Source organism: Lissotriton helveticus, chromosome 1_2, assembly GCF_964261635.1.
Source record: "Lissotriton helveticus chromosome 1_2, aLisHel1.1, whole genome shotgun sequence".
NCBI lineage: Eukaryota > Metazoa > Chordata > Amphibia > Caudata > Salamandridae > Lissotriton > Lissotriton helveticus.
The window spans coordinates 248,712,738-248,725,333 of NC_136058.1; the positions used below are offsets into that span (position 1 = coordinate 248,712,738).

The following is a 12,596-nucleotide window of genomic DNA, read 5'->3' on the forward strand; positions in this document are numbered from 1 at the left end:
CCCGTCTGCGCCCGTCCGCGCTAAGTACGCGGGACGCCGGGGGTTTCACTCTGTTAGATCGCTGTATGCCTCCATCCTCTGATTTGATAGGATGATTGTTTATTCTAGCGCTTCCCTTCGAGCCATCAGGGATTCTCTTCCACGCTGCTCGGCCGCATCATACCATCCGCTATGTGGCCCGTGTCAGTGTGTTTGTAACATGTGGTCGATGGACCGGCCTGTAGGTATTCGCGAGTCTGCTACCTCTCCCGCCCTACGAGCTTGCCCTGGTGCCTTTTCTGCGCCTGGTAGCCTGGGACCTGGTCTACGATTTTTAAATCTTAATACCAGATCTTTAGTAAAGCACCACTTATCTGTGGCAGATCTTATTTTGGATGAGACACCAGATCTGCTGGCTTTAACTGAAACCTGGCTTCAAGACACGGATGACGCCATAGTTAATCTTGCTGTCCCCCGGGCTATCTATGTTTTAGATCTAATCGCCATTCTAGAGGAGGAGGTATTGCTTTATTTATTAAATCTGCTTTCACTTGTACCTGGACGGTCTTGCAGATTGCCGGTTGCGAGAGCGCTCTGTTTAAAGTTACCATCAGCCCCCAGTTCTCGCTGTCGGGGATGGTTGTTTACCGCCCCCCAGGCAGCGACGTAGCTTTTAGAGGTGCTTTTCCGGAGGCTGTGAGCCTATTGGTTAGTGGTTGCGCTAATTTCTCGATCTTGGGCGACCTCAACCTCCACTTCGATAGGTTGGAGTCTCTGGCCATCAGTGGTTTTCTGGCCGACCTAGAGGCTCTGCAGCTGATTCAGTTTGTCTCTCAGCCTACTCATGTGGCCGGCCACATCCTTGACCCGTTCTTCACGACTCTTTCGGGTGTCCAGATTGTGGCGGTTGATCCTGTGGCATGGTCTGACCACTACTTGGTGTCTGCTTGGCTTCCCCTCCCCGCCAACCCTATTATTCCATCTCCTTTGCGGATACCTCGGCGCCACTGGAATAAACTTAAGCTGGAGGACCTTCACTGCATTATGGGTGCTGAACCTTTGGGTCCTCTGCTGGATGCTTCCTCGGGCTATGACCGGTTCTGTAACTGGATTACCAGGGCGCTTGATGCCCTGGTACCTATCATCTCCAGTAAGTCCAGTCCTCGGCAGGCTAGCCCCTGGTACGACAGTGCGCTGCGTGCCATGAAGTCCTCCTGCAGACGGGCAGAAAGGAAGTGGCGTAAAACGTATGACGCCGATAGGAAATCCGCCTATCTGGCCTCAGTCAAGCTCTACCACCGAGCTATATGTAGGGCCCGGGCGGCGTTTTACGCAGCCGAATTCCGAAATAGCCTGAATCCCACAAAAACCATCTTTAAAACCATAAAAGACCTGATGGCAAAGAGAGTACCTCTGCAGTTGGACAGTTCCATCGCCCATTGTGAAGTCCTAGCCACTTTCTTTCTGGACAAAGTTAAGAAAATCTACCAGGCGTTTCCGAGTCCACCCCCACCTGTGATTCCCTGGAGTGGTTCCAGTAACTGTCCATCGCTGTATTCCCTTCCAACTCTCTCTAATGAGGAGTTCGCGAAATGGGCCTTGCAAGTCAAATCTGGCTCGCCGGCAGACCCGGTAAGATCGGCCCTCTTCAGGGATGCTGCCTTTCAGGGGCGCACAGTAGTGTGTTCTCTGATTAACCTCTCCCTGACCTCTGGCCTAGTCCCTGCCAAGTGGAAGCAAGCGGTGGTTTCCCCGATCCTGAAAAAACCATCTTTGGATCCGTTGAAACCAGAAAACTACCGCCCTATATCTTTGCTCCCTTGGCCGGCCAAGGTCATGGAGGCCCATGTAAACCGGGCCCTCATAGAGCATATGACCCAAGTCAATGTTCTGGATCCCGTGCAGAATGGGTTTCGTGCTGGTCACAGCACAGAGACGGCCCTTCTGGCAATGGTTGAGCACTTGCGGAGTGTATTGATTGCAGGTCAAACGGCAGCGCTTATTTTATTAGACCTGAGCGCTGCCTTTGACACTGTTTCCCATCGCATCCTTTTACACCGCCTGCAGGACATTGGCCTTTGTGGTTCTGCTCTGCAGTGGTTCCGCTCCTTCCTCAGTGATCGCTCCTTCTGCGTTGCCACCCCTCCCTTTCAGTCCAAATACCATCCGTTGGACCTGGGGGTGCCTCAGGGCTCCTCGCTGAGTCCCACGCTTTTTAATCTGTACGTGCAGCCGCTGGCTGAAGTCGCCAGGCAATGGGGCCTAACCATGGTTTCCTATGCCGACGACACTCAGCTGGCGGTTACGATCAGCGGGGATGCCAAGAAGGATGCCCTCAGGTTCCGCACTGGACTGAGAGAGGTGGCCAGCTGGATGAATAACAACTGTCTCCAGCTGAACGCATTGAAAACGGAGGTGATGGTCGTTGGAAGGGATGCGGACCGCTGGGGAGAGGGATGGTGGCCTCCTGAGCTGGGAACAGCGCCAGCCCCTGTCCTGGAACTCAGGAATCTGGGAGTATGGCTTGACCACAAGTTAAGCTTCGTGACTCACACGAAGAGAGTGGCGGCGTGCTGTTTTGGAGTATTACGCGGGCTAAGACCCCTGCTCAAATTTTTTGATGCTCCTACAAGACAGCTGGTCATTCAAGCAATGATTATTTCTCGCCTGGACTATGCTAGTTCACTCCTTTTAGGAGCGAACCAAGCTGAGATACTACGTTTACAGCGAGTCCAGAACGCTGCGGCTAGGGCGGTGTTCGGCCTGCCCCGGACCTGCCCTACCTCCAATACCCTGCGGTCCTTACACTGGCTCCCGATGAATAAGCGAATTCAATTTAAAGCCCTCAGCCTGGTTTTCAAAATTCTTCGAGAGTCGGCACCTGTGCTACTTAATAAATTGACTTCTCCCTATGTGCCAACTCGCTCACTTCGTTCCCTGGGACAATCCTTGGTGGTTGTTCCTCGGTTCAGACTTAGTCGGATGGGGGGACGCTCTTTTCGAGTGAAAGCTGCAACCCTCTGGAATGCGCTCCCTTTGGAAATCCGCCTCTTGGATGATTTAATATCCTTCCGTAGGGCCTTGAAAACTTTTTTGTTTTAAAAACTTCCCCTGTTTTTAAGTGCTCTGCTTTTCTGTTGCTGGTTTTAGTGTTGTGTTGTGTTTGCCTTTCCCTGCGCCAGGACGCTCCTTCGCTGGAGTATCTGTGCGCATTAAAAATACCACATAACATAACATAACATGGCTACGTCAGTTCAGATGCCAGACTCTTGTAATTTCTTGAGCTGCAGCTTCACCTCTTCCCTGACAATTATGGGGTGTTATGTACTTTGTGAATTTTGTGGTATGTAGAGGTTTTCACTCTGTTTTGTGAGTGAATCCTTTGAGTCCAATTTTCTGTTTCTTCCCCATCACAAGCAATCAACACCCGTTCTGGACTATTAGGATCAAGAACGATATGTAACACCCTAAGGTCTTTCCAACCTAAATCTGATGAGCCATCAGCTGCTACATACAATTTGCAAGTAGCTCTCCTGCCCTTGAACTCAAACACAAGTAATCTAAATCCTAACATGTCGATTTGTTTCACCTATGAAGCTCTCAGGCTTCATATCTGTAGATTCTAAATGGATTTATTTCCTGACATCCGTATTCTTAAACTCCAATTTGCGCCCAAATCAAGATTCTGACTCTGTGCTAATGGTCCCCACCCTTGTGTTTTTTATCAATAGGATTTGTCAAAACTTGATGCCTATCTTGTAAACAAAAAGCACTACTTACAACCTTGTGGACGCAAGAATGTGAGGAATATGTACAATTAGTCTATTGTCTCACATTGTGTGGGCTGAAACTCTGAATAATGTAGTAATTGAGTGCCCACTAATAAGCAGTATCACAAACTGTGTTTTCACAACTCCTAAGGTAAAAGTGCATCCAGCATATTGCAGACCTGAGGGTTGTATTGTCACCTGAAGCTGAAAAACGATGCATCTCTGGCACAGAGAAAATCTTGGATTCAAATTTGTAATATTTGATGTAGCTGTTGTAATATTCTTGTTATACATCACAACCCAATGTTTCTCTCAAAATGTATTAATATACATAAATTTGACTCTAGTGTTAAGGGTTTAAGATCAATCGCATCAACTGATGGACACTGAATTTGTAGTAGAAGACAACTTTTACCGTCTAAAAAATGTGGCTAGATAGAATGTGCCTTGTTGATGAACTTAAAGTCCAACTTTGATTATATATTAGTATTTTTATGAAACATGTGGTCGCTCTGAGTAAAGGAAAACAACTGAGTTGTTACTACCTAGTTAGAAAAATCAGCGCCGAGTCAGTCTGAAGGTCTCATGATTATAATTCCATTGTTAGCAGCAAAACATGTTTGGTAAAACCTATGCATTTACTGAATTACTGTACGAATGAATGACCTGAGCAAGTCCCACAAAATACTTTTTGTGTAGTTTCATTTCACATTGAGAGTGATAAACATGAAATATTCAAAAGCAATAAAAAGAAATACCTTGCAAGGAATTGAATTCTTTACACTGAATGGTATCCCAAAGAGAGGCCCCTTTTCTTTCTGGTTCTTGAGCTCCTGCAGCTGTAACTCGCACTCCTGTATAAAATCCGTAATGCAGTTCACCTCCCTGTGCACCGCCAAGGCCTGAAATGGATGTAAACAAAAGAGCATACACATTATCAAACTGAAATGTGCACATTCTAGCGAAGCCAATCTTCCCCTCTGGTGCTCGATTGACAGTGCCTCTTAGTCAAAGGTTGGCAGCGCTCATAGCTCTTACTAGAGTATAATCCACAGAGAAACCAGACATCAGAAAGTTCCATACACCAGTTTGAGTACCATTCAATATTTTGTTTATATCTCAGTTTAAAAAAATAGGTCTGTACATTAATAATTGATTTAAAACTCAACAAAAAAAGACGATTCTACAGGTAAAAGCCATGCACTGATCAGATATCAAATCAACTTTGCTGGTCCATTTCTAAATGCTACCTAATATTTCAGCAACTTTTGAGTTCAAGGCCTTCCCACAAATGCTATCCGTGGTACCATTTTCTGTTCTCCTAAATGTTGTGTCCGGAATTAGAAGTTTATCAGAGGGCCACATCTTTATGGGCCGGCCATCTTAGAAGGTCATGTAGCATTGTCATATGGCAGAAGACCAACAGCCCACATCACAGGGACACACGCAAGAGGGGGAGAACAGGAAGGACAAAGATAGACAGCAGACAGGAACACATACAATCTCATTAACATCGGGATTCTCACAAATTATGGAGCGGGAGCTTCCGTCTGGCAAAACAGTCTCACTCATTGTTTGGAAGCATTGCTAAAGTAGAGCCTATCTCATTTGGTGGTAGGTTCACACCACAGGGTGCTGTATCTCTGATTGTGTGCTGGTTTAATGCCTTGCTCAACAGTCTCATATCAGTGGGTGTGTCTCTTACCTTGGAGCACAATCTTGCCTTTTTAGGGAGAAGAACAAGAAAGTGACTTTTAGAAAAAAACAATATTTCGGTACTTCTTGAAGCCATAGCCCAACTGGCTTACAGCAAGCCTGTTAAGTGAGAAAGCCCGACAACCCTTCAGAGAATTCAGGGACTGGGATTACTTCTCCAGAAGAAATGTGAAATGTTTGAGTCAAATAGTGAACGTCACAACACTTTTTTAAAGAATTTAGTCTGAAACATTCCCCAGAAATTTCTTAAAATAATCTCATGAAATAAAAATAAATAAGGCTACCTACTGAGGCTAACTGTCCCGAGGGGTGTTGAGAAGTCATTCTTCTAGGTGTCACAAACCCGAAGAAATGCTTACCCTGCACAAAGGGCAACAAAGTACCTTTCTGCCTTACATTGCGAATGGATTAATTAGTTCATCATCGGTGGAAGTAGTAGCAAACATGCTCTCAGAGTCCTTACTTCTCACTTCCAGTGTGCGGGGGTTCTTGTGTGTTCCCTTCATGCCGATCCACCTACATGAACCCTTTGGATATTTTTTGTCTCGATAAGAATTTTAGATACTTTTTCTCTGTACAGCTATTTTTTAACCCTTACTTCCTTTGAGGAAAGCACCTTAAAAAACTTGGTTTCAGTTTTTTTTTTTAATAGTTCTGCTGTCAAGGGATTGCCGGAAATAAAGTAGTGTTGCTCCTTTGTTCCTCAGAAATTTTAATCTCAGCACTAACATTTGGCTACACAATTTGTATGACAGTATTATTCATATTCAGATACTGTGTTGTTCAATTGTATGTAAGCTCATTTTGTGGACATCAACAAGCTTGCTTCCTATACACTGCTTAATATGGGGCCTTTTCACAAAGGTAAATATACAGTTGTATAATTCCACTCACGTATACTTGCTACCGCACCTAGATGTAAGTTTACACTTTTTTGCTCTTCACTATTTCCGAGTGTGGATTTACACCTAGGTGTAGACTGGTATGTCTCCAGTCTATCAAATAAGGGGGTGGAGCCTCCTTCAAAGTGATTTAATAGAGCAAAGTTACTTAGTAATGTTGCACATGTAGTTGAAGAAGTCCGCCACAGTGGTGAGGTCTCCATATAGAAAAGAGTACGGAAAATGATTAAAGTTTATACTTCTTTAAAATAAAAAAAGTTAATGTAAAATATGAATGTAAATTCATGTTAAATATATATTTTCAAACTAGAACTAATAAAATAAAATGTTACAGCAAATGAACTTAAATAAATGTGTATTGAGTAATTCATTAATTAAATTAGCTATAATAACAACATTTATAAATAATAATTTTTAAATAATTAAAAACACATAGTCTCACATTTTACCTTGGAGACCACAGTACTGGTTAGTAATTGGAACAATATCTAACCAGTCATGCCATCAATGACGCCATTTAACGTGTCATGAGGTGATGTCATATGTGATGGAAAGGAATGCATGATTGGGTCACAAGTTATAGTTAATTGACTAAAGTATACCTGCCATATTTCGGTGTTTTTTTTACTTTAATTTAACCAAAGTTTTTTTCAATCAAATTCTGAAGTTTTTTTTATTATATTCTAAATTGGTCCAGCGCCCACAAGTGCAAAACCAATGTTGTACAAGGTCTCAGGCCATGCACAGCAAGGGCTGGCTGCAGGACCTGGTATCTTGGCCAGGCCCTGTGCCCAATAGTTCGCTGGCACCCAGCTCCTGCTGCACACAACGTTTGTCTATCAAAATGATTGCTACCACAGTGGGATTTTCCCACTGGACCTACGCCCTATCCTCAGTGGGAGTTCCTTTGTGGGTGCCCGAACCACCAGTGCACCACAAGCATGTTCCAAAGGTTGCCTGCAGGTCTTGGCCTCATGGCCAAGCCTGTGTAGGCTGTTAATCCAAGCTGCACAAATAATTTATGTACCAAAATATTTACTATTTAAAAATGAGGGTGGTTTTAAGTCACTGAGAAAAAGGATAGGATGAAGTTGACTAAACTATAACTGCCATATTTCAGTGTTTTTTTGTTGTTTTTTAACATCAGTTTTTGTCTTATTTCAACACCTACATAAAACATTACTTTAACCTTTGGTTCATTTCAAGTAATTTCTAGAGTTTTTTTTTAATGATATTCTAAACTGGCCCAACTCCTCATCCTCAAAGAGTGCAAAACCACTGTTGTAGAAGGTCTCAGGCCGTGCACAACAAGGGTTGGCTGCCGGGCCTGGCCTACTGTCCAGCCTCTGTGTCCAACACTTTGCTGGCACCCAGCCCTTGCTCTGCACACAGATTATTTCTAACAAAATGATTACTATTACCGTGGGATTTTACCACTGGACCTGCACCCAATCCTCTGCGGGAGTGAGTCCCTTTGGGGGTGCCCAAACCAACAATGCACCAAAAGCATGTTGCCTGTGATTTAGCTCAGATTTCATCTGGAGTCAGGCATTGCTTTATTTTTGTGTTGCAGATAGACTGCATTTAAAGTGACACCCAGATTTTGGGGCAACACATGGCACATGAAATATGAAATGAGGCCCAGTCAAATGCTTTTTAAAAGGGGCACTTTTGGTGCATTCCAAGTGAAAGACATGAAATGAGGCCTAGTAAATGCTTTCAGTCTGAAATGCTTGTGCTGAATTAACATGTGTTTTTGCTGTGTAGAGAAACTCATGATTGCAGTTTCCTTTTTAGCTTTAAGGATAATCATGGAATGTGTTCTCTCTTCCCAGACCCTTTTCCTTGTAATCTACACTCTCTGTTCCTGTCTTAAGAGACTTTGGCTATGTTGCATATTTAGACAATGCATATTCATTTCATAACACATCTTCTTATAATGTGTATTAATTAAGCATGCACCAACACTACACGCGGGCAGACGCATTTTGCATGAAAAGCTATCTAAAACATTAGAGCATGTTACTATGAGTGTGTGCTTTGAACATTTGCACTTGTGCATGTTTATGCTATGTTGTACATTGCACATTTTTGCACGTTGTGCACAAATAATGGAAAAGCTGCTGTCAACTTTTAACTAATACAGGGTAATAGTATGGGGAAGGTAAACATAATGGGTTTTATTTTCACAAATTAATACTCTTTTGTGTTTGTTTTGTTTTTTGGCCTACCATAAAATGGCTGCCTGGGAATCCAGCATGGCTGGGAATTGTACTGAATGAGAGACGCATGCGCCGAACCAGCTTGCCTCAAGTGAAGACATGAGTCAAGGCCACAGTGAACTGTACATTCTTGTTATCGTGCCAATGTACCAGTGTCTGTGGAAAGTATCAGTCCAGCGTGCGATGTGAAAGGAAGAAGGAAATGGACTGATACATTTTTCTGCCTTAATATTGCATATTTTGTATAATTATCGATGGTGAAACATAAGTCTGTATTAAGCATATAAGCTTCCTTTGTTAAAACTGGTATGGGTTGGATTTGCAATGAGAACATGATGGGGAGACCCTCATGTCATCTATGCTAACCAATCACAGTGCAAGGTTCTACTGAGAACTGCAACAGTATTAGTGCAGTCAGCCAAGAATTAGAGTATAAATAATGACCTCTTAGGTGGCGTGTCTGCCTTAAGCCTTAGAGCCTTTAAAGAATTCTGACTGACATTTGATGCCTTATTCCCTTCCTTTATGGAATGCCTTGTATTCAATCTGTAATATGTTCTGTATTAATTCTATTTTTCCTATTTTCAATTCTGTAACCTGATTGAATATTTGACTAATGAATAAAGGGTCAGAGAACCTTAACTTTTAACTAGAATTTTTTTTTTTAATACTCACAACTCTTTATTGGCTTAAAAAGTAATTGCATTTTTGATTTGTCATGTCTATGTAAAGTCTGCTGAAGGTAATACACAGTGTCAAGGGTCCAACACCTTTTCAGTGGTAAAATAGAGGTAAATTAGGTTTTGCATTGAGAAATTACCATGAAATTACTGCTGGATCACCTGCAGTTCTTGGCCTCATGGGCAAGCCTGTGCGGGCTGTTAACCCACATTGCTCACAAAATGTGTCTACCAAAAAGTTTACTATTTGAAAATTAGGGAGGTTTAAAGCCACTGAAAAAATGGAAGGATGAATAAACAGATTTGCAAGGGAATACTGTTTCTATGCAGATGTATACCTTTCTAACTATCTTTAGCATTATTATGTCTTAACTTACTGAAGACATTTTTTAGCCTCCTGGTTGTATTCCTACATAACATCTCAATGGTCATTTACTTCAGCCTGCTCCTCAGGAAAGGCTTTAAATTTAGCAGCTCATATTGCAGCAAAATGGCATCCAGGAGTGCCTCATTTCTGTTGTGAGTACAAAATGTTAGCACTCTAGTATTTCATTATAAGTCTGTAGTGAAGCAGCAGTTGGTCACTAGGGAAGTAAATTACAGATTACTGCTTTACATTGTGGGTACATGTTTCACTCTGCCTGTCAGAATGTTTAACTGCCATGGATGAGGAAGATATTTGTGAATTCACAGAAAAGTGTCCTGATTGTAGCTTTCTAGAGCACTAACCATAGTTTAGATGGCATAAAGAAATACATAAATACCTAATTTTTCATTTACTGTTTCCCCCTGTTGGATCTTAGTTCAGTTGTATAGCTTTGATCCAAGCAAGATGAGATTCAAGTGTAGCACACTTGCCATAAACACAGAATGTTACAACTCTAGTTGTTCATTAGAACACTGCGGTGAAGCTGCAGTTGAAGACTGGGGAATCATGTGATCGGCTGATGGTGGTTTCATTCAGTAAACCAAACTTGTTTTTGACATTGATGTTGAAGATATTTAAGAATTTATAGAAAAGGTATCCTCATTTTAGCTTTCTAGAACACTAATCATAATTTTTATGACAAAATGAACCTTCTCATGTTGTTAATTTTTAAAGGTAATTATTTCAGTTTTACAGCTTTGAGTCCATCAAAATGGTATTCAGGTGGGCCATAGTTCTGTCATCAATACAGAATGTGAACACTCTAGTGGCTAATTAGAATACTGTTGTGAAGCTGCAGTAGAACAATGCGGAAGTACATGTTTTACAAAGAATAGTGTTAAGTAAGGTTCCACACGAATTACAGAGTTCAAGCACTTTATTGATTGGCTCAACCCCAGCATCTGCAACACAACTCTCCTATTCGACCGTCTCCCCTGTTCTGCCAACCACCTTACGTCGAAACATTCCAAGCCCTGCCTAGTGAACATTCTAAGCATCAGAACATTCCCATGGCAACCTCACGATCCTCAATGCCATAAACACAACACATCTTCCCCCTTTAATTTGAAAATAAAGATAATAAACAATAAAGGACTACAACAATTCACCTGATTAGTTAACCAAGTGCAAAATGGAACTAAAGTAATTATGCAGCAAAATATATGAACCGTATGAAAATGGAACATTCCTGAGAAATATCTGCATTCCATACAAACTTATAACCTTTTTAAAGTAGCTGCCTTATCGGGTACACCTTCCCAGAAAAAGTGTATACATATTTATAATAGAATTCCGCTTGCCCTAAAAAGGAATACATTTTATCTTTACTTTGGGGCACAGGAGCTTGTATAATAGCATCAACTAGGAAGACTGTAGCCTTAGGGTTTTTTACCAATCTAACCCAATAAAGGATTGGCCGTAGGACTCTAATTTCTGATATTGGGGTAAAATTTAGCTCTGTGTAGAGTGTCACTAGAGGGATGCATGGTCCAAGCCCCCGTACAGCTCTACGGCTATTTGGAATCGGACATTCATGTACCCCAATAGGTCTGTCCCATACAATGCAGCCGCCACTGCATTTGCTTTTATATTTGCAGAATGACATTGATGTTCTGGCACTGGCCTTATGCCTAGACTTCAAAACTGCTCCAGCAATTTGCCTAAAAACTGAAGTAGCCTTCTGTATTTGGCAGTGCAAATTCTCTGAAAATCATATTCCCAGATAATCAAACTGCTTAACAGATTCCAAGGGTACACCTTTAACTGAAGGTTGCCACCTTAAACTAGGAGAGGACCTCAGTACCATGCTCGTTGTTTTGCTACCATTAATGGTCAAAGACTTCTTGTTGCAATATGCCACAAAACATAGTAATAACCTATGGGTGGTGTTTTCTGTTTGCGACATCAACACAGATTCATCCGCATATAATAATATTGGCACCCTCTTATCGGCTATAGTGAGGAAGTCTAAAGGCTCTTCCATCAACGTCGCTACATCGTTAAAATTGAGGCTGAAAATAAAGGGCACCAGCACACACTCCTGCTGGACACCTTTTTTGACAGTGCAGTGTTATGTGCACTCCCCACCCTGACCATACCTTACTTTAGCCGTATTACTGGAGTGTAGGGCCCTACTGGCAATTACTAGGGAGGTATCAACTCCAAGGTCTTCCGGGGATCTCTACAGCTTCTCTTGTTTGACTAGATTGAAGGCAACTTTCAGAATTACAAATATTAAATGTAGCAATGACTTCCTCACCACTGTAACTTTGTAAGAGATCATGCATAATCGGAGCGCCTGGTCAATGGTCCCTATATGTGGCCTAAAACTGCCCTGCACTTATGTCATGATATTATGGGCTTCAACCCATCCCTAGAGTCCACTGAGCAGGACTTTCCCTAAACATGTCCCTGTGCCACCTAGAAGGGAGATCAGATGGTAATTAACTGGTGTACTTTGATCACCTTTCTTATGGATCGGCACAATAATAGCTGAGTGCCATGAAGGGGGTACATCGTTACCAGCAAGAGCAGAATTAAACACTTTAGTGAGAATGCTGGACCACAGTTGGGGCTCCTCATGGTATATATATTATTTTTTTTAAACAGTTTTTATTAATTTTGTGCACAAATCAGACCATTCAAGTCTCAGATCATCCACCTCATATATCGTTCCTCCCCGTCTTGTACACACATACCCATTCAACAATCCTAACCATAACATCCCACCTCCCTCTCTACCCCCCCCCCTTGTCAGTGTGCCTCACATCCCCAATTGCGGTTCGTTTGGTCCAACATTACAACAGCGGGTGGCACTCCCCTTTATTCACCACCCACATACAGCTCCAGGTATAATCCAGCATTATCAAAGTGCAGCGTCACAACCCCGGGGTCCGGTA

At 42.5% G+C, this 12,596-nt stretch overlaps 1 protein-coding gene across 2 annotated transcripts in view; it reads right to left on the bottom strand.

The window, feature by feature from the left end:
• LOC144800424 (vitamin D3 hydroxylase-associated protein-like) overlaps nucleotides 1-12,596 on the bottom strand; it is a 654,091-nt gene that overhangs the window by 338,482 nt on the left and 303,013 nt on the right. For both annotated transcript variants that reach the window (XM_078671680.1, XM_078671681.1), the window contains exon 3: nucleotides 4,508-4,651. In XM_078671680.1, coding sequence (XP_078527806.1) covers nucleotides 4,508-4,651 — 144 coding nt within the window. The remainder of the gene's footprint in view (nucleotides 1-4,507; nucleotides 4,652-12,596) is intronic.